The sequence below is a fragment of the Nestor notabilis genome, unplaced genomic scaffold, assembly GCF_000696875.1.
Source record: "Nestor notabilis isolate BGI_N333 unplaced genomic scaffold, ASM69687v1 scaffold4736, whole genome shotgun sequence".
Classification (NCBI taxonomy): domain Eukaryota; kingdom Metazoa; phylum Chordata; class Aves; order Psittaciformes; family Psittacidae; genus Nestor; species Nestor notabilis.
The window spans coordinates 29955-53531 of NW_009933171.1; the positions used below are offsets into that span (position 1 = coordinate 29955).

Sequence of the window (23577 nt, forward strand, 5' to 3'; positions counted from 1 at the left end):
CTGACATCAATTCATACATCATGATGTATTGGCTTTAATGGGTCTTCAATAAAGCCAAAGCCTGAATCATAAACCTCTGCTCACAAGAAGTAAAATAATTTTGCATTATCAAAAATACAAAGCCACTGGTGTTAACAGTATCATCAAATTTCAAGATAGCCTTCTCACAAAGAACAGTGTTAAAGGATGCTTAATAAAACTCAATTGCCAAAACTCTTTGAGAGGATACCACAAGGAATAAACAAGAATGAGTCACACTACATTCTCTACCACCACACTATGGCAGATCACTCCAAGGTTTGAGTTGAAGGGGTTTTGGTGTTTCGTTTTGTTTGTTAATTGGCATGATAACTCTGATGCACTCCAGTTCTAGCTGGACATCAAAATGAACCCAGGCTGCTATACCAAAACCAATTTAGTCAATGTTAAAAGAGGACAGTATCATTACTAAAGTGTTTTTTGATTAGCTAAATCCCTCTAATTGTGGCTAGTCTCCCAAATAGTTACCAGTGCAGTACCCCCTTTTAAAATACAGATGCTGTATCAATAAAGGAAAAGGGACACTTGTCAAAACCTGCAATGAATCCTTCCAGAGAGCCTCAAAGAATTATTAACTCTATAAAGTTTAACAGCAACTTTTTATTTGTGATGTATCCCTCAGACTCCAAGCTGAAAAAAGGCTGAAGATGCCACTTTGCTATTCGTCCAATTTATCAACACTATCAAAAGGAACTGTGCTTAAAACCTACACTGTTACAGGTATGTTAGTTCTAGACGTAATATTTTGGCTTTAGAGAAGATTACTATAAAACTTCATGGACCACTTATTAACATACAGAAAACTTAGTACAAAAAGGTCAAATATGTTTTTGAAACAAGACTGCCCCTTCAAGATTACAACAGTGAAGAATCTTCACACAGATGAAAGACTTCAGAAACCAAATGGTGCCTAATTACCATTTCTGAAGTTTCCTAGGATGGTATCAATCCACTATGTGGACGAGATCTAGTTCCTTTCTCCAAAATTATGATCTTCATGTAATTTTTTGTAAGCCCACACCCCCATAACAATGCTCAGTAGAGACAAGATGGAAATAAGGTCACATGCTTTTATTTTCAAATCATCTGCAAGAATAGTTGAGATAAAAATGGCACAGATTTTCATCTTGTGTAGGACTACAGACATCTGAGAAATCTAATTCCATTTCTGCTTTCCTTTGTAAGAGGTCCAAGCATGCTTTCATAGCATGCTATAAGCTTATGTGCAAGAAAGTAGATGCTGCTGCAATAGCAGTTTCATATCAATGCAGAGACAATACAATCACTGAGGGAAGAAGAAAGTGTTTGCAGACACAGAAAACCAAACCTCTCAAGTAGTAACTGCACTACAGGGGCTAATAACTGATGATCCAGACAAATCTCTGAGGAGTGCCTCAAATTTGTCTCAGAAACTAGCTCATTCAGCCTTTATCTATAAAAACGAACACTGATTAATCCAGTATCAACTGTGGATACATGGCTCATCATATCCAGGAATTACGTTAACATGATTGCCCAGATACTGGGCAACCTGAGAATGCCCAATCTAACCTAAAAGTAACATGACATTATTCAACCAAAATAAACAAGATGAATATATATATATATATGCTTCGTTTTTAGAGAACCTATGAGTACTACTACGTTGCTATTGCTTCAACTCAAGCCCTTCCACCAGTGCTAATGTTACAAATCAAACAGTAAACTAGAAGTTGCAACAACACACACAGATTGGGAAGTATCAGAGAGAAAAGATAACACTGGCACAATTTTCTTTTTTTTAATATTCCATTACCAGAGAACACTGAAACAATACCCTGAACATTAATACCAATAAAGACTCAAACACACCTGCAACCAGCTGCCAAAATCTCTTATCATTCAGACTGAAACCAATCATTTTCCATGTTTTAGCATGTTGTAAAAAGGACTCAACCAACAGTTTCAAGAATCCATTACTACATAAAATTTGAAAATTCTTTCCTCTCATGTTCTACAACAAGAAACTACATTGTCCTGGGTTCAGCTGGGCTTAAACCACGACACACATATATTGTTAGGAACGCAAAACTACACTCAGGAAGTAATTCTTTCAAAATTTCTATCAAACTAGTTATGAATTCCAAACAATAAGACTTATCGCACTTCAGTATTCAGGAGCTATCTTCTCTTCCCCCATGTCCCACAAAAAGAAAATGTATTAAATATAAAAACAATATTAGGTATATACCTCAAATAATCGTAGATCAGCAGGGACTCTGTCTCCAACTGACAGGCAGACTGTATCACCTGGAACTAAATCTCTTGCAAGTGTATGTTCTACCCTACCTTCTCGCACACTGTAGATAAAAACACAAAGAGCAATACGAATGTCTCCCCTCTGGCATTTTGCCCAAGAAAAGCATTCACGCTGTTGACTATACATTGCAATGTTACTGGTTTCAACAAAGTATTATTTCTAATTTGCTGCTTGTTTCTTAGAAGTTACACGTTAGTGACATCATTTGAAGGGTTCAGAGAAGAAACAATGTGGAGCAATTTTTTAGACTCATAAAACCATCTTTAATATGAGCAAAAGCAAAGCATTTTCTTTGTCAGCACAGAAGCTTGATATAAAGGCAGTAAGTTCAGTAAAATCTTTTTCATGTACTCATTTCAAATTAAACTTTATATGACTTGATTTAGAACAAAGGATGTACAATTACATACCAATGGCATTCTGGAGGCACAAGTTTACTAAGCTCTTCAAGAGATTTTTCTGATCTGTACTCCTGTAGAGGCATTGAAAAGAAATAGATAGTATTTTTAAAACAGGGAAAAGTTAAGCAACAATAAAATACATCCACATCCACTGAAATTTACCTTACTAGCAGAGCTGTGTTAAAGTAATATTCCAACCTAAAGGATAAGAGATGTTCCTCAACAGTCCTATGTTAGATACTTTAAAAAGCAAATATGGTCCAAACACTGAAAAAATTATAGATTTGCCTAGATGCATTTCTTCTGAAAGAACAGCAGAGGTCCTTTGCATTCTCCTTCAATATATCCACGTCTTTGAGACACTTGCAGTAATGCTTCTGAACTCATTATTAAATTCTACAGTTTAACGAGTCAATCCAAAAAATACTGTGTTCATGCTACCTTATGGGAGAACTAAGGTAACACAACGCATCTCTAAATCAATAAACAGATTACAGAATTAAAGTAACAAAGACATAAAACACAGACACAAAGCAATTCTGCTTTAGGCACACACTGAGTAAAACTATTTACAGAACAAAATCAACTTTTTTATGACTCAGAAAATTAAAGACTTTTTATTTTTCTGTACAAAATTGAAGCCAGAGCTACATTTTCAAAATCTATGTTACATGAAGTTAAATACTTAAGCACTTCTGCATTGTTTATTCTGAGTGCTTCTTTACAAGTACTCTTTTATGGCTGAGTATAGTATCAATATAGATGCATATGCAGTTAAAACAGGACAAACAAAGTGCTTTAAAAAAAGGCAAAAGACCTGGATAAAAGCACAGAGCTCTTCACTCAGTCATGCACAGTACAATGCATGAAGGCAACTACTTCAGTCTTTTAAATAGAAGAGTTTGCATAAAAGCAATAATCTTATTGGGACAACAGATGTCTCACCTGAACGAAGGCAACTGTAACAACAATGAGTATTGCCTGCAAGAAAACAAAAGCAGGTGAGAGAAAACAATCCCAAATGGCCATGAAAGTAACGTGACTCTATTTGCTTTTGCTCAGCCATAGTTGTTACTACATATGTTAACAATATGTATAACTACAAAATAATAATAATATAACCACATAATATACAAATACATATTATAATAATAACCACATATCACATATGACAACAATCTGATTTGGAAACAGACCTTCTAATTATCAAAATCACTCCATATCCCTCGGGTCTGTTATAAAAGCAAAACCATTATCTATTTACATCTGCTCTGGTGATGTTCAAGACTCAATAACTTGATTTCACTAAAAATAAGATTAATAACTAGATGGCAATTTTGAAGAAAAACTTCCTCTGCTTCATGTTTCTAAACAGTGAGCAAGATACAGCAGTGGAGAGAGATCCACAACATAAATAGAAAAACTGGTCTGAATGAAGTGTGTCGGGTGTTTTCTGCAAACAAAACAAAGCTAGGAATGACATGTTAAGTACTACAGAACATCACAAATGTGGTTCCATTCAAATAAGCAGATGACAAAGACTAAGAATGAACTGAAGACTAGGAGCCATAAAACATCCCAGCAAGGAGACCAAATGAAGAATGAGACTCAAACTCTTCCCAAGACTCCCAAGGGAGACAGGACACCAAGTACATTCCAAACAGCCAAGCTACCAGAGATCTCAAACAAAACTTAGAGAACCATAACACAACATCCACTAATTAAGCCCTCAAAGTACACACAGCAACTACTAAAACATAGGATACTACCATTTTGCAAGAAAAAAAAAATCTTGAACTCTTAACTGAATCAAGGATAAATCCAGGAAATCTGCCTTGTGATACTAATGTTAGCCTCACTAACTGAATATTAGGAAATAGGTACATATATTCCATCTTTCCACGGAACATTTCCACCACAGCTACGTATTTCTTTTGGAGGCAATATTAGCTCCTACAGTCCATGCTACCTGACACAGCTTTGCACTCCTAGCCTCACATTAGTCTCTCAGCTTGCATCTATGTGCAACGGCTTGCCTCCAGAAGCCAAAATCCTACAAATGGAAAAAGGCATGTTGGGGTTTTTTTTTTCCTTAATATTCATCAGTTCCCAGTCCCAGATGAAAAAGTTTTACAATACATTTTGTACCAGCAGAGCCAAAAGATGGCAAAAGCTGCTCGAACGAGCCTTACCACCAAAAGAAACACATGCCACTGATCTTTAGCAGCAAATTAGTTTTTTCCTATGACTCTGACCACATACATACAGTCTTAAGAAAAATTGCACTATCATCTGAAAATGAAGCAAAAATAAATATTCACTAGGTGATACAGTGATACTAGGTGATACTAGGTGATACAGACTAAAAAGCAGGTCAGTCAGAAATTAAACAAAAAACACAACTGAAACTCAACCACACTTTTTCTCCATATTTTAAGACACCTCTACCAATGTTCACGGGACTGTTGGAAGATTCCTTCTCAGGCTGTAGCATAGAATGAGGAAAATACTGTTCCCTTACTCTAACTGCCCTGTTCGTTTTTCATTGCTTTGCTCAAGAGGGTTAGGAAAACAGACTTAAGGACACTAGCCAACGAAAAAAATATGAATTCAACTTTCAGCCACAATGATTAAATACATTTCATAATACTGTTATTGACCTAAGTCTAACTTAGGAACATAACAGACCATTCCAAGCTAACACTATAAGAAAACACTTGGAATTCTGAATTTGAATAAAGAAGCCACATAGTTCACTGTCCAAAGAAAACTGTTCTTTCTAAAAAATGAGAGGGGTTAGGGGTCATCCTCCAGTTATCTTTAGTTAGATAAGTAAAACTCAACATTGAGAGTGTGGAGGTCGGCCAAGACAAAAATTTGCTAGAACCTGCCCCTAGTCATACAGAAATCCCAATTTTCAGTTATCACCTATCACTCCAAAATGGTCAAAGGAATTGTAATTTTCTTCTCTGTGACATTTGCAATGGCAAATGTTTAGCAGTGCTGTATTTGGCTCACTGGTTTTAGCATCCTATTTAACTGCAAACTTCTACACAAAAAAAAGGTAAAAATCATTCCATCTTCTATCTTCCTTGTGCTATTTCTAGAGAGTTCAGGTTACTTTTCTTTTTCAAGTTTTAAAAGATTACATCTTTAAAGCAAGTTCACAGAAGGCTTATGCTGGTTCTGATTTGAAAATAAAGCATAATTTAAGATAAAGCTATGCAGATGACACCAAAAAACCTGCTCCTCTGAACAAATGGCTAAAGATAGGCATTTCAACCAATGAGAGATTAAATATGCAAAATGCAGCCACGTAATTACTGATGTATTTTAACACATAGTACTGCTACCAGTCAAGAAAAAAAAAATCCAGCCACAAACAGACTTAATGACAGCATACAAATCAAATCTATTAATTATAATCAAGTGATCCCATCCCGCATTGACATTCATGTGATGTTGAAAGTGTATGTGGTCATGCATCCTGAAGTGCTCCCAGTGAAGATGAAATTTTAGTTCCTTACCACAGTGATACTGACAGCATCATCAAACTGATGCATTACAACACTGATGACTGCGGATGCCAGGAGAAGCATAATAAGGGGATTTTTAAACTGAAATGAAACAGAACAACAATTCAGCAAGACTATTGACAGAAGTGCCAATTTATCTACTTCTCAAAGCAGATCTGATCTATTTCTAAAGCATACTATTCTAAAATTATTTCTAACCTAACAGTGCAGAGAAAATTTGACTCTGTACAGTTCAGATGTTTGAGTCTTTTTTTAAATAAAGACTTCAAATAGTATGTGATATATAACAGGAAAAAAACCCAAGTTTCTTACATTTCTTGATTCACATTTTTAAGACAAAAAAATTACTTCCCATATTTGTTTATATTGTATTTAAATATACAAAAAGAAGCCTTAAAATGTCTTTGAGGTAACAAGCTGATCCTGTTCGCAGCAACTGATCACTATCAAGGCAGCAGCAGACTTCATAACTTTCAATACTATGATTTCTTGTTCTGGAAGACACAAGTTCTCCTTTTAGAGAATATGCTTTCTTCAGATTAACACGGAAGGATCTTGCTTCTATAGTGTTCTGATGCATCTGACTAATTTGAGACTGCACACAGGAAAATAAAGCATTAATGCCAAAGAACAGCTAGTATGTGATAATGTTCCCACTGTTATCAGCAGGGTGCTGAATATCCTTTTAGGCACTCCCAAGTAAAAGCGTTTCTTTAGAATTAACCATCTATTACTACAGGGTTTCCTCTAGAACTTAACTGCACTGCTGCTCAGACAAGATGCAGGAAACATTGACCAAAATGTTTGCCATTACAGATTCATTAGAAAAACCTTCTGTGTGAAAATTTGCTGTAAATATCTTGTGTAGCTGGGGGTGGGAGGAAGGAGTGACACTTCCACACAATTCTGCAAAGTTGCGTGTGCCCCCATATGTGTGTATATATACGTATGTGAATGATAAATCACACTGATAAGAAGATAATTCACACTTGACTTTTGCCAGTTCTGCTCAACACAAGAATCAAGTCTGGCCCCACCTCCCCCCTCAGTTCAAAGGTAGAAGTTTTGGTTTTTAATATTTCCTTTGTCTAGCAAGTTATTCATACTTCATATTCCTTTTACGTATTTAACAAGAGTCACAGGCATTTGCATCTGACCTTAGTGCAATTCAAGTCTTTGCTTGCAGGGAACTTTATTCTGCTTATCCAACCCTCAGGCTAGTTCTGAATGTTACCCTTTGGCTAGTTATGAACATACATTAAAGAACAAATCATGTAACTAAAGCACTGGCATACACCTAAATAAAAGCTTTTTAAATTGGTAAATTATTCTAGAAGCTCCTATTCTGCTAGTTTCCCTACTTTTACCAGAATATGTTCATGCACATGAAACTTAAGTAAATCAAAATAAATAGCAAAACTACCAACACATTAAAAGCAAAAAACCAGAAACGACAAAAATCTTAACCTGGGAAATATATTTTTTCCAGAGTGGTTCATCTTCACTAATATCGAATTCATTCCATCCATGGAAGGCCCGTCTATGACAAACTTCACAGTTTTTTAAGCCATTCTGAAGATTAGCCTATTAAAGTATGCAAATAAAGTATGCAAATTTATATACAGTTATAAACTACACTTCAAAATAGATTCCAACACTAAAATATACAGCCTTAGACTATACAAATTTAGCAACATTAGAAATACTAGCCTGGTACTAATGTTTGTATGACAATAAAAGCTAACTAGCTGCTATTCTAAAATTCAGTTTGGCAGTACTTAAAAAGATACAACTAGAAATTCAAAGAACTACAGAAGCAGATGCTGTTTCACATTTCCAAATGATTACTGCAGAAAACTCTACAACTAGCCAAGCTGCAGCCATAATTCAGAGTCTTGAGGGTTATGTCAGGAATTAAAGTTACTCAGCCAAATGACAGAAATAGTTTCAAAGTCTTGAGTTGTCAGTGACCAACATTTATCATGGTGCCCTCCTCAAGCAGTCAAGCATACAGAAAATGAAAAAGACCATTTATCATGAAAATTAACTCAGACTCAATGGTTCATAAATCTATCAATGGGTAAGTTTTTCAACCCTATTCCTCCACTTAAAATGAAGGCTACCAAAATAAATTAAGGACATTAAGTCTTCCTTAGAGAAATGGAAGCAATAGCAATGAAAAATAGGACAGAATTCTACAGGAAGATTGACTCTAGTTTTTTTATTACCAAAAAGCAATCTTCAAGCTGAATCTCACCCCCCTCCAAATACCTGCCTTTTTGAAAATGTCAGAGACAAGAGGATTTTGAGTAACAATTTAAAAATGAACGTTCTTTTAGAAGAAGACAACAGCTGGTATCAAACTGCATGATAATGCATACACTTTCAATGACAAGATCTGTCCTTAAGAAATACCAAATTTATTATTTGGTAACATCAGCACATTCTTAAGAGATACAAAATCACTTACTTGCAGAATGCTTGCTACTTCATCAACTGGCAATTCACTTGCTTTCTTTGAAGACAGTACAGGAATCATTGTCTCATTGTCACCATCAGGGATTTTTTGAAGATGTGCAACCTAAGAAACAAAACCAAAGTCTGAAGGGAAGGGGAGCACTTCATTGTGGGAGCATTTCATTGCAAACTATGTATGAGCAATGCAGTATTAATGTCATTAAAATGCTTTGGTTCTTTGTTGTTGTTGTTGTTGGGGTTTTTTTGTTTGGTTTTGGGGTGGGTTTTCTTTTTCTGGTTTTTTATAAGCATTGCACTTAAAAAAAAAAAAAAAAAAAAAAAAAAAAAGAGTATCTACAGTTCAGCTTATTTTCACACAGTACCACCTGGAATAACAAAAGAAAACACTGGATGTGCAATTCAGAAGACTAATTTCCGTAACAACGTGTTCAGTGATGACAAAAATCTTAACAGTTACATATATTCATAATCCTTTAGCTCATTATTATCAATACCTGGTCAGAAAGTAATCACTCCAGGTAAATTCCATTCCCTGCCCCTACTTTTCTACTCATTAATGAGGGCCTGTTTACATTTTCTTGTACACAAAGAAAGGAGAAGCAACATTAAGAAAACCTCAAACAAGAGCACAGATTCAAGTGAAGTCATAAAACCTGACTACAGTACAAAAGCTTCAAGTCAATGCTATGAGAAGTAACGTCTTTCTATAATTTTAGGAAGTCTTGTGAACTGCAGAACAGCACAACAGCAACACTTATGACACAGCTCAGCACTGCTCTGATATTTAATGAAGTGTCAGAGTTTCCAAATTCCTGTTTATTTAATAAGCGGAATTGATACTTTCTTCCCAAAGCATGCCATACACATATCCACCTTCTCCATTAACTGGAAGACACCTAACATGGAAACACACAGTCCACAGAAATGGTTTTTCCATCACACTTGCACAGAATTTGAATAGTTAGTTTTATGCTTTAAAAAATAATTATTGCCCTGTATAAAACTCCTCTGTGGATGCTGAAACTTAAAATATAAAGTACTTAAAGATGATGATACATTAAAAAATTCCATCATTTTTATGCCCTAAAAAGGGTATGACAATCTTCATTTTCTATACCACATGCTGCTTGCCATGTACTCAAATAGAATAGCTGATATTAATTCAACTCAGTATTTGCTTTTGGATCTGCTTACCTAAATAGACTCCACAAAGGCTTCATCCAGGGGCCCAAGGAAACAATGAACAAAGGTGAATATGCTATGGTTGGAACTCACATGCTTTCACTTTCAAGACAAAGCCTTGGGAACTCTATATTTGCCATTAGCTCCTAGTGAAACAGTAAACCAACAAGACTTGCTCCTTCACTGTAGCTCTAAGAAAGCAGGTCTAGAGATCAAGACGAGCGGCAGGGCGATAGGAGGTCTGCATTTGAGCTCTTGAACCAGGGGATTATGGAGACAAAAGAACTGCACCTTTAACTGTCCCACTCAGCTTTCTGTGGCCTGAAGCCAGAGGGACTAAGCAGCTGGGCTGCTGGAGCATGGCTCATCAGGGGCCAAGCATGGGAGCTCAGCTACACTCTGTCACACCTCTACTCCAGTTCCCATATTTTATTACACTGAAAGAGCTTTGTTTTGTTCTTTACCATCCTTTCAATGACGCATTTATGCAATGACCAGAATTGGGAAGTCTGTGGCCAAATTTTAAAGTACTACAAAATATGTGACTTAAGTATGCTCCAGCACTGGTTAGGTATTTATTCAAACCGTAAGTATATACACTGATGTAAGTCTTCTTTAAAAAGGATTGTGAATACACATTATTATACACTATGAATATACACATTTACAAAAATTATCTAGCAAGTTATCATTTCCAAATGCTTTCCTATGTTTCAAATTATACAAGAAACAGCCAAAAAATATTTCAGACATGGTTCTACAAATAACGAATTCTCAACATTTTAGGTATATTGAAATTTTTGCATATGTATTAATGTATTTATATTTATGTATATTTAAAAGAACTATTAGTTTCTCCATCAGAAGAAAAACAAAATCATGTCATGCAGCCAGCCAGCCTTTGGTTAAGCGTACCACCACTTTTACCCGCATCTATGAAGCACTTGCTGCTCACAGGATTCAGTGCCTAGGAAGAAATAGTTTCATTCAAATTCACCTACTCCACAATTAAGAACGTATCTAGTGACAGCTGCTGTGAAGCCCACACATACAAATCTATATTAAATCAAATCAATTCTCAGGAAATTACCATTAGAGATTATGACTTCAAATGGTTACACTTTTTTTTTTATATTAACCTCCTGTTTCAGTTTTCTCAGACCACACTTTTCTAAACCATTCACCCAGATTTTTGCCATAATCTCCCTGCTTTGATGAAACACCCTACAGAATTACTACATTCTTTTCTTTTAACATTTCCCATTCTAAGTACTAGCTTTTAATTTTAATTTCAAACAGATACCACATTCATGGTATTAGCTACCAAACACCAGTTTAGGGCTAAAACCCATTAAGCCTAAGTGCTGTTTCAAAACAAACCCAGAAGCATATGACTTTAACCAAGATGACTCCACATTCTCAACAAACATGCTGAGCAACCAAGCCATCCCAGTAAGAGGATGCAGTACTGAACTGACAGCCATTAACATTTTAGTGCTGAGAAAAGCCTTTTTTCCTCTACCAACTGACATGGCTGCTAAACACAAATAACAATGCAAAAAAGGTATCTAACTGATCATCTCTCTAACATTATCAGTTGGGACTTCAGAAAGTCTAACAAGCTTTTAAAGGACATTTTAAATATCCTTAAACAGAAATGTCAAAAGCATTCTCAGAGATCAGGCTTTTCCAAATAAATCTTCATTAGCACAGAATAACTGTGCTACAAAGCTGATTTTGACAATCTTTTTGTGACAGGACTCAAAAATCCATTGATTTTTAGTATGTTTCATTCACATTACCTCCCACTTTTATGAAGAACACTGAGTACTCTATGCAATGATAACCTGCAGAAAAAATGTGGTACAGGATTAGAAAACGTAAAGGCTCAGAACATCTTTTCATAGGCAGCTCCTTTTCTAGAGTGAAATTATATACTGTAAGACAATTCTGGATGGATCCTACTCTAACTTCTGAAAAACCTCTACAATCTGTGTAGCTTACACTACGCTTGTAGTTAGCAAATATCTAACACTTTGCCATCAGTTAAATTTAACTGCTTAGCCAATGAGATACTGATCACTTTTCATCACTACCTTCCAAAATATTAAGTGGGTTACACCAAGCAATTTAGGAAGAAAAAAAAAAGTGCTTGCTACATGCTGGAACACAGTAACTATATTCAAGCAAATAATTTTGCCTTTACTAGGCATTACTTCCACAAAGCAAGACAAAGATTACTTCTCCAATACTGTCAGCAAGTGCTCTACAGTCCTTTGGACTGCCGCACAGATCTCCATACTGGAGATCTGGGCTTCTGCGACATCTTTTTGTGTATCCAAAAAAGCTATTCCCAAAAGCACAGTGTTCTATATTAAACGAATCAACCCACATATATAGTAAGATGTCTTCCCGCCCTATGCTACAATTAATTTTCAAGCATCTATCAGCTGATACCTTAAAACACTTCGGTACTTTGTTCCAAGCCAAGTTTTTATATGGATAATTGGGCTAAGAAATGATACAGGCCTATACTGCTATATGACATGGACAGATAAGCATCACCACTGAAGCTTCTGAAGCTGTGACTACAGCTTCCCATTCCTCACTTGAAGCTAATCTTACCAAGGAACAAAGAAGCAGGATGCTAACTAACAAAAATAAACAGCTGCCTCAGGAAGGCCTTTTCTCAGACCACTTCCAATGTACACACCACCATTTCTAGGACAAGAAATATGCATCTATCATACGACTATGGAAGTACATTTACCAAAATTAATACAAATTTGTCTGGAAGGCTTACACTACTGGAAATTCAGAGTTCCCTTCTGTTTTCTCTAAAGAAGAATCCAGTCAACTACTTAACAGTAATGTGTACTGCTTCTTCTTCCTTGTACACGACAACAATTTGCTTATCCTCTTTCTATCGTTATCAATACCAAGTATAGGCAACTTACCTCTACCATCTGGTTTCTCAGCTTACCAGAAGAGTCCATCATCAACCAGCAGGTCTCACTAACATTGTAATACTTTCACACTTTTTTTAAGGGGAAATTTTACCTGTACTTGCTCAGAGAATGCAAAAGGCAACACTCTCATAGTAAAACCTATATTCAGACAAAACTTCTGACCAAAACCACTTTGGCTAGTTAGCTAATATTAAGTCCTGTAGACATTACATGCAGTTTACTCAACTGATCTGCAAGTGCAAAATAAAAAAAAAAAAAATAAATAAAAAAAAAATATATATTTACAAAACAATGAAATTAAACTTGGGGTACTAAGAATTGCTGATTCTTTGAGAAGTTATGTCAGAAACCTGAGACAGGAACACATCTGGTTTAAGCACTCGGCTCTCAGAAAGACTTGTTTACCTTACCATAACTGCAGGTTAGTAGAGCCAGTCCTCCAGAAACACCATGGCACAACTGGGTATGTAAATAGATGACTGGAAGCACTGACTCAGCCTGTTTTCCAATGTTTGCCTCTTAGCCATACCTATCACTGTCTTCTGAATCTTCCCATCCACCTGAACGACTGATCAAGTCAGCCTGAACCTACCCTATTACTCCTCTTATACTGAACCCCTTTCCAGCCAACTCAAATACTACAAAATACCTTTCAACTTGTTTGTAGTGATCAACCTGTAAGAATATTACTGTACGAGCAACTAGTGACTCGTATCCAGGTATATGCTTCTGTATCATGGATACCATTGCAATCACTACTGAATCATGCTGTGTCTAATCAAGACTAAAATTAATGAATGTACACATAATTAATGCATAATCAATAAACATGCATTTTTAATCTCAAGTATATGTACAGTACATTGTCTTTTCCACTTGGAAATATTGCACACACCTGCTCAGGAACTGCAGCTTTATTAATGAGATAGGACACTAGAACTGTTGTCCCACGGACAACATTCCAGACCTGGCGGCTATCAGTGATTGATGAAACTGTTCTGTGAGCAAACCCCTAAGAGTACTAGTGAACTCAGAGAAGACAAGATCTACAGTGAGCCATGCCCTGACCAGAGATCCATCCAAAACCATATCATCTATGGGTTCCCAGCATCAGAAAGGACATAAGATTTTATACCTTGCTATCTATCACCTTTTCCGAGTTATTAATAGTGATCAGCCTTGCAAGTGTTTGTGCCTTTCTTATTGGGATCCCAAAAGAATCAGCACTTCCTCACCCACCGTAAGAATTAGCTTTCATTTTTTGTCTACCATCCCCACACTCAAAAAGAAAAAAAATCCTGTTCAACAACAGAATAAAAAGGTGTTTCACTGAATACGAAACAGATTGAAACTTACAAGCTTCCCATTTCCTGAGATGTTCTGCACCACCAAACCATATGTAATGTTTACAGAAAGGTTTAGAAAGCTCAGATCCTATTAAGCATGTTCTTCTCTAGTTATGTACAATTCAGAGTCAGGATGGCAGGTGTGGAGGGGTAACGACAGATAGATCAATTACTGTAGGCATTTGTGCACACAGTAACATAAAATACCAAGTGTTTAGCTTTTCTGCACCATCTGGCATCCTGAAAACACACAAGGCTAGAGATCAACTAGACATCAATGGACAGAGGTCTAAGTCTCTGCATGTGTGCACATAGACTTTTGAAACAGATCCTGATAGGAAAAGACTCTTGGCTGTGAAAGGTATCTTTAAGAAAAAGACTCTACCCAGAATTAAAGTGATCCTCTTTTCTGATATGAAGCATCAGTTCAAAGCTTTCCCCTACTTATTAGGATGTCATGGCTAGAAATTTTGGAGATCCAGACCTTTAACCATCTTACTGTCCATCTTCAAACTCTCCACTTAAATAGGTCACTGCTCAGCATCATGCCTGTGATTCCAGAGTCAGTTTCTAGCAATGTCCTTAAAAACATGTATTTCATTAGATGTTTCTGCCATTTTTGTCTCCCCCTTTTGTCTAGAAGTCAAGGTGTTCCTAGACCCTTGTCCCAGCCACAGAACAAGGACCAAGTGGTGACAAGACACAGCAAAAAACCAAGCCAAAGAAAAAAGTATTGAGCATGCTCAACAGTCACAGTAAGTCCTAGACCAACTTCACATTCAGGAGCAAGCCCTAGAGACACATCAGGATTCCAGAAATGGAGGCAGAGAAAAGCACACAACGAGCCCTCAGACCATTCTAGAACCAGCAATACCCAACATGGTTGTGACTATCATGCAACTTCCTCCATGAAATTTCACCAGATTTTAACACGAATTAAATCTCCAGAGGTGGGAGTAGCTGAATGTGGTGGATACAGATTTAATAAAATAAATAAATAAAAATCAGTGCAATTGAGTTTACAAACTATAAGTGTAGCCAAGCTAGAAACTTACCTTCATTAAGTAAATTCAATTTTTTAACATCTTATTCTTGGTTTATGAACAAATTTATCTATACTTCAATGATCTGCATAAAATTGCAAGTTATATACAAGAAGGCTTCACCTATACAGAGAGAGTTGTGTGTACCTCATATGATTAAATCACAAAGACCAATTACTTCCTGTATTCTCAACTAGCAAGTTCTCTAATGAGCCTCAAACTCCTATAAATTTAGACATGAAAAATACTCAAATACTGTGACTGACCAATAAACCCCTATACCAGAAGGCTCAGAAGAGATGGGCAAGGGTGATGCGCGCATGAAGCAGAGTGTCACTAACCAGAGCTGAGCCTAACTTCACCTCAGCACAATGCGAACCAGAGGGTGTCCTTCAGATACACACATTTGATACTAAAACATTACACCCTCCATATGTGGATTATCTAAAAGAACCTGGTCAGAGAGCATTGTACTCTGAAAAATACCCTTATGGGAAATAATGCTGCTTTCTTAGAGCAACAAGTGCCAAACGCTCATTCAATACACCCATGACCATTTTGCAAAAAGAATTTTTTACTTGCAGCTGCAAAGAGCTGCCTCTTTCCACCCCCAAAAAGGTTAAAGTCTGCAGACTAATGAGGCACTTGTTTTCTACCAGGCACTGTTTGCTCAGGATAAGAAATACTTTCTGAAGCTTCTGAAGTTACTGTCTACTATCTTCATTTGAATAGACTCCTTTGGAAAAGCGTGATGACTTTTCACTTCCGCAGAAATGGCTGCAGCAGCCCCTGTATTCTACTGTTCAAAGAAATTTGTTCCTATTCAACAGCATTCTTAAAGTTTTACCAGGAGTCCCCCACATCAAAGGAAGTGCACACAGAAAAGTTCTGTCTCTAAAAAAAGCCAGAAGGAAGCAGAAGCACTAATTTGCATTACTGAGTTCTACTCGCAGAGTAATTTCTATCCTGGGAGGTCACATAATTTCAGCCCTTTGCTATTGTGTGTTATTTTGTAAGACTTTACAGAAAAAGGGTGATATTCAACCTGGCACAGAGACAATGCATTAACCAAAGAAATACAAATACTCACATTATGGGAACAACCTGCTAAGCTGCCCCATAAGCCTGAAAAAAGTCTGCCTTGTATTCTGGTACAATTTCAGCAGTGCTTAGGACTTTCACTATGGCCAGCAACTGGCCAGAGGTGTACTCCTTGGTATACAAAACCTCTGCATTTCCGACCAACTAAGAAACTGAAATGTGAACACTGGCAACGACCATCTTAAATCTCAAAGTCTACCCAATCTTAAAAGTTGTAAAATATTCAAAAAAGAGACCTTACCCCAACACCATCTACTTCAGGTAGCATAATAAAGACTAAGATGCTCCATTTAACATCCAGCTTATTAACTCCACAGTAGTCTATAAACCTCGAGAACTACTTCTAAGTACTAAAATACTTCTAAAAAACACTTCCCTGAGAAACACATTCCACAACCTCAAATACGTCTAACTTTCAGGATGTTTCACCATGTCTTTACAAAGAAGTAGAAAGGAAAATAGAACATACAGTTCAATTGAGGCTACCAGCACAACAGTAAAGCTGGGCAATTTTCTGTAACCATTGCACATACCATATGGTTATCTTGCAAGTCATGTGAATGACAACTGCCTGCTCTCTAGCTAGAAAAAATATCACACAAACAATGATACTTTAACCTGACTGCAGTAACATAGATCATAAGAAGCACCCAATACCACTTTATCTTCCTTTAGCTCATTTATGTAGTATACAGTTAAAACTTAAGAATGCCAAATATTCAAACTTTGTATTCAATCACTACAAAATATTTACCATTTAGAGCATTTCTGTATACTTCGGAGAATGTACTATGATGATCTAAAGCCTGGTTGCCAAAAGCCTTGAGACTGCATCAGAGTTACCTAGAATGCACTGAAAAACACATCAGACCAATCTGTATTTGGCTGGCCAAAACATTCAGCTTTGATTTTTCCTGTACAAAAAAATCTCCTTGAACGCTGGAAAAGCCTGCTTGAACATTTCTTACATTTGTCATTACCTATTCATCAGAAGAACAAAACAAACAGAATCCTAAGCACAGACTAAAATGATCAAACCAATGCCAGTGCCCTGATGAAAGCTAAGTTTATGTATAATAGCACTTAGTCACTTGAGAAGCTCACCACCCATGAAAGAGAGCACTGATGGCCATATCTCACTTGACTCCTAATAGCACACAGGTCTGCTTAAATCCTGATTCACATGAAGCCTTTAAGAAGTTGAAGGCCAAAAGAACTTTGCTTCTAAGTATCAGTCATTTATCTTGCTGGAGCGTTGCTAGCTTTCTAGAAGAGAACATTTAAGCTTAGAAATTGTGTGGCTCCTCTCCAGTAGTCTGCCTCTATCCCACAACACTTTGAAGTGCTGAAAATTAAGGATGGCACTTCAACAGCAAATGCTAATAAAGAGTTTTAGTACCCTCCAATATACTACTAATGTATACATAACATGTGTAGACTTAGTTGCCATATAATTGTATTAAGGAAACATACTAATATTAGTTTAAAATAATGAATGAAGCTCCAACACCCAATAATTGATTATATCCTTGACAGCTGAGCAGTTACTTCATAATGTGACATAATAAATTTCCAATAAAAAAAAAAAATCTCAAACTTAGTTTAAAACAGTTCTCAGGACCAAGCTAGTGTCAGTGCCAATTTAAATGCAAACATAACTCACTGCATAATTACTCTACTTATGGTGGTAAGCTTTCTTATCAGTAGTACCAAGAAAGAGCAAGACTGTATTCACCAAGGGTTTTTTTGTGAATTATGTATGCAGAAAAAAGTGCTGCAAAAATTCTGACTTAAAAATATTTTAAAAGCATTTGTAAGTGATTCTGTACACTGCATCTGCTAACCCACTATCCATTTTATCCCTTCCAATAGTTTCGAGTAAAATGTTTACAAAACAAATAGCTAGAAACAGATGCCAGTCCCAAATTTATGTCTCATTGTATTTTGTTTTCCTTCTCTGCTCTGCACTGTATCTTTATATTACTTCTAGCCTCTATAAACCACATTGCAATTGCCACTTTCATCACCCGTTGTCAATTAAGTATGACCTGAGCTCCTTCACCAACTCAAAAGCAGGTCTCAACCAAAATCTACTTATTATCTTACTCTTGCAAAATTCCATTGTGGTAGCATATGGGTGAACTTACATTGAACTGAAGCTATGATTACATAAAGAACTGAGTCAAGTTAATAGTCTGCTTATGCTAAAAGGAGATCTCACTCACCATTTTCAACATCAACTGGATGCTTCAAGAGCCCATTCAACTTCCTAATTCACCAGAAAGCTGACCAATAGGGGGCAAGGGGAAAGAAAGGCTGGGCTAACTTGACTGACAGCCAAGACAATATGTACAGCAGGAACATAGCTAAGAGCAGGACCTTCTTTCAGCAGTAATGAGACCACTTCATTCAGTCCTATAGAAGAGCATCCCCAGATCACCACATACTTTCCAGTGTCCACCAAAAAAGCAAGCAAAAATATTCCTCTTCTACTAAATTAGCTTCCCTGAGAGCTACCTGCATTTTCCTAACTCCATTTCTTTTCCTGAGTCATTAAGATGACATCATGTCCTACACTCTTCACATAAACAAAGATAGCAAAATAACTAAATGTAGTTTCTGCAATGTCTGACCTCAAGGAGACTCCATGTTAAATTACTTGTAGGTGATTACAGATTCATGTTTCTGATTTACCTGCATGGGGAAAAAAGCGGGAAAAGACTTGAATCATCTAATGATCCACCAACCAGGCAAAGAGATTAAAAGATGGCACTGACCAATTAAAAAGGAAATCTATGTTTCTATTGCAAGACAAGTGCTATGTTAACTTAGTCATTATTTAAGTTATCAAAGCACTGCTAAAAGACAGGAAAGTATCTACTAGGGCTGATCTTTACTGAAGACCCTCCACCAAAAAAAAAAAATAAAAAAAAAAGAAATGTCTCACCTTATCCTCCAAGTTAAACAGAAGAGATGCAGATGCGACTTTTTTGCCAACACAAGTGTAAAGTATTGGGTTCTAATTTTCTGCGAGCTGCAGATAGGTAAGAAACAGTAATCAAGGAATATCAAAATTCATGTTTCATCTGCTAGTTTATTAGGAAATCGTCTACATAAAAAAAGAACAAAAACTGCTGTGATAACACCAAGTCCAGTTCAGATTTTCTAATGTTTTTCCATCACACATTTCATTCTGATTATTCTGGATATGGCTTTCATGAACAACTGGTGATGCCATTCTGGAACACTTTAAATTGTTTTCAAGTCACTGCTGCCGCAGGCATCCCTTCCCCCTCTGTTGTCTGCTGGATGTACCCATGCTCACCCCTTTGTCAGTATTTACAGCTGCCTAATCCATGATTAGCCAGTCCAGGGTGCTAACTCACTGCCCCCAGACAAGAACTCGTCTTCAATCTGTTAAATTTAGCAACTAAACCCATCTTCATCATTTAAGAAAAACGCACATGAAATTCATTAGGAAAACTCAACTGCTCTTCAAGCACATGACAAACAAAAATGACACATTTGTCATCTCAGGATTACGTGAAGTACTAAAGCCTCTTTTTCAAAGAAAAAAAGAAAAATCTTGACTTATATCTCACTACTCACCCAGTTATTAAAATTATCTTGAAACGACTACTGACAGACTATAGGCTGAAGTTGTCTTTGAAGATTAGGTGAAATTAACTAGGACTCAGAACAATGAAGGTTAAGGAGGGTTTCAGAATCACCACATCATGTTTTTATTACCTACAGTAAATCTGGTCTGAGTTTCTGTACCAACTTTCTACATGGTATTTGAAAAATCTTTTTGGTTTATGGGTGGGAAAAATGTTACTCTGACCTCTTCCATTAAACACTTAATGATCTGAAAACAAATGCTACAGAAGGCCTGGGTAGCAAAACAGTACTTCTACTTAAGAAGTTGTGTTTGTAATCATAGTCTGACCTCAGAGCAGAGAAGCTCAAAGTTGATGTAACCTAAAGGCAGTCTTCTACAAGACAATCCTCAATAGAACAAAGAGCCTGTCATGACCTAAAAGATCACCTGAAAAAGAAAGAAAAAAAACCTCAGACTACAATTACAGAAGACTACTTAAAATGGCCCAAAGACATCAACGGAGAGATCCAAAAATTACAAAGCCTAGTTTGTACTAGTATGTTTTGTCTATACAAAACTAGTTATGTTTTGTCTATACAAGTTCTCTTAACTGCCTACAGAAAAAGCTCTGCCTGTGGAAAGAAGGCACAAAATTCTATCTTTCCAAACAGAAATACAAACATTGTTCCTCTAAGTCATAGTTTTACCGAGTAAGCAGAAGTCTTCCTACGATGGAAAATTCTCTCTTCCCCATTACCATAAGATATGTGATTTTTTTTGTGGAACTTTAATCATCTCAACACAAGAGACAGGAACCAAAAAGTCTTGTGACATACTATTAATTAGCTTAGAGTAAACAAACAATATTCCTTTTGAATACTGAATCAACACAGGGAAACTCCAGTTTTCCAAATAATCTTATCACTTCCCAATCTTGAATATTAATCCAAATAAGGGGGAGGGAGGCGGGGGGAGAAAACAACTGCCATCCCTCACTCAATATCCAAACTAAAGAGATTTTTCAAACACAAATTTGCAAAACAAAGCAAAAAAGTTTAAAGATATTCTAACTGCAATCTGTGTTCTACAAGATTACAAAGATTCTTCACCTGTCTCTTGAAGAAAATACATTCATCCTCTCAAGAGTGATGAAAAGTTCTACCATGAAAGCTGCTAGTGTCTAGCTGTCTCCAAATGTCAAACGGAAAAAAAAACCAAACCACAAAGAGCTCAGAAATACCAAGAACACCAAAAAACAAACAGACAGTTGTAAATATATGTGCCTGTCTGGAGACTGAATTATGAGGTAAGGGAGTGAGGGAGTGGAAAGAGTAAAAATAGTAAGAAAACTAACTCAGTCTTTTTAATGACACTGAAGTTTAACTTTTCTCCTACCCCCAGGAGCCTACTCTGTTTTGAAAGCCCCAATAAGCCACAGCATTTAATTCTACTTTTGAAATATGTGTCTGACCATCTTTTAAGAAGCACTTTTTGTTACTTCCATCATACAAATATTACCAATTTTTAAATGGAATTTATTTCTTCTGTAAGAAACTGAAGAAATGCCATCTTTGTGCTACCAGCATTCAGAAAAATTAGAGGAGCCATACTATCATGCATGTATAAACTACATCTACGATATACTATTTATTTGGTAATAGAACTAAAAAGCATTAAAAGCCTTTCTGCCATTTTGGTTTTAGCACACAAGTGTCAGACAGCTACTTCCCCCACAGTGTATTTCTATTCAGTGTTCCAGGACAGGCAGGACAGAGCCTTGAGCGACACGGTCTAGCGTGAGGTATCCCTGCCCATGGCAGGGGGTTGGAACTAGATGAGCTTCAGGTCCCTTCCAAGCCAAAAACATTCTATGATTCTATTCAATGGTGTTAAACCCACTTTCCTTCCCTCACCCCCAATGCTGCCCATTCAAAAACCTTTCACTTGCAATACAGTGACTGAAATGCAAAGGCACTAAAACTACTTCTATCAGCTATCTAACCTCTCAAAGCAAAGATCAGTCTTCTAGAGAGGCTCCCCCATACTCCAAACTTCCTTCTACCCAAGAAGTTTCATGTTCTTTATCACAAATATTCACTCGGAAGACATGATCAATAGAATTAAGAAAGTTCTAATGTTATTTTAACATTAAGAAAAAGAGTTCTGATGTGCCAGATTATAATATCCTACATAGTTTTCAACACAGGACAGACTTCACAACCACTTCCAGTCATGGAAGACAACTGTATTTCAAAATGGAACAATATCCCACCAAAGAAAATATTTTAGTCTGTCTACCAGGCACACTCACTCCAGTTCTTCATTCAAGTCAAACTATTAAAAAAGCAACTCTCTCCAGAACGGGGTAGGAGGAAAAGGAGCTTCTATGTCTCACATAACCACCTATAGCAAAGGAAATCCAGTTGCCACCTAGAAAAATCCATCTTCAAAGAATATTGACAACATGAAGGGAATGGGGAGAATCATCAGGGGTTTTTTTATATGTATTATTTGTATTAACAAGTATTATCTGTATTAACAAATAATACACTTCAGAGATTTTCAACATCAAGAGTCAAATGGGGGGGAGGGGGGGGGGGGGGAGATATAACAGTCAAACCCGGGGGGGGGAAGGAATTAAGCTGAGAGTCACCATCACCAATGCAAAGGGGCTTTCAAAGTTCCCGGAGTATAAACTGAAGGCCAACATGGAAAAAGCAAAATAACTCCCTGGATTAAGCAATTTCCAAACTAGACAGGAAGGAGAAAGCATAGTAGAGCAATTTCTTTCAGTACATAGAGTTTACAACTTCATACCAGATTTTTCAAGCAGTAGATCTTAAATCTTCAGTGCCACTTCTTAATTAGTGTCCAAGAGAGCAATGTAATTTTTAAGATCACAAAATAAGCACAAAAATATTTCAATACAGAATGCAAGTAACACTTCTCAATTTCACCCTGAAAAATTCAATAAAACCATACAATCTAAGCAAATACCAAGCAACTAACACTCAGAAGCCCCTGCCTAAATAAAATATTTCTATTCCAAACACACAGAGCACTAGAACACACAATAGATGTTTTGAATATCTGCCAAGACAGAATAAAACATGGTTATTATCTCGACAAGCAGCAGCACAAATGAAGACAAGCAATGGTCCTACAGTTCTTAACCTACAAAGTGCAGATCAAAATTCCTACCACGAGATTAACACACGAGAGCAACCCTGCAAACCCCTGGAACAGTAAAACACACACACGCACCAGTAGGAGTTGTCACCAAATTGCATGCAAAAATCCTCTTAGCTCCAATGAAGTCAGTGACTCTGATGAGACCTTTACCTTCATTTTCCATCGAAATCGTACTTGAGTCGATAGTTACAAAAGTCTTTAGCAACAGCAGCACTGGAGCGGGAGCTGAAAGGTGAAGAAAGAGATGCCCCAAGATCCCAGGCAATCACACTGCTCCCTCTGCCCCCACCTGCAGCAACATCTGCGCTAAAAGAGGAGAAAAAAAAAAAAAAAGAAATAAAAACTAAAAATAAAAATCCTACGGGTCTCCACCGCCTTTCCACTCACGCC

The 23577-nt window shown here is 36.7% G+C and overlaps 1 protein-coding gene across 2 annotated transcripts in view; it reads right to left on the reverse strand.

Moving 5' to 3' along the window:
- ATP2C1 (ATPase, Ca++ transporting, type 2C, member 1) overlaps positions 1-23492 on the reverse strand; it is a 48022-nt gene extending 24530 nt beyond the window's left edge. The window contains exons 1-7 of one of the 2 annotated variants that reach the window (XM_010016737.1): positions 23260-23492; positions 8746-8856; positions 7743-7859; positions 6267-6356; positions 3685-3720; positions 2749-2810; positions 2270-2378 (exon numbers count right to left, since the gene is read on the reverse strand). In XM_010016737.1, the coding sequence (XP_010015039.1) occupies positions 2270-2378; positions 2749-2810; positions 3685-3720; positions 6267-6356; positions 7743-7859; positions 8746-8814 (483 nt within the window). In that variant the 5' untranslated portion in view covers positions 8815-8856; positions 23260-23492. Of the gene's footprint in view, positions 1-2269; positions 2379-2748; positions 2811-3684; positions 3721-6266; positions 6357-7742; positions 7860-8745; positions 8857-23259 lie in introns of those variants that run through there. The other variant, XM_010016738.1, reaches the window with a different exon arrangement.
- Between the last annotated feature and the right edge of the window lie 85 nt (positions 23493-23577).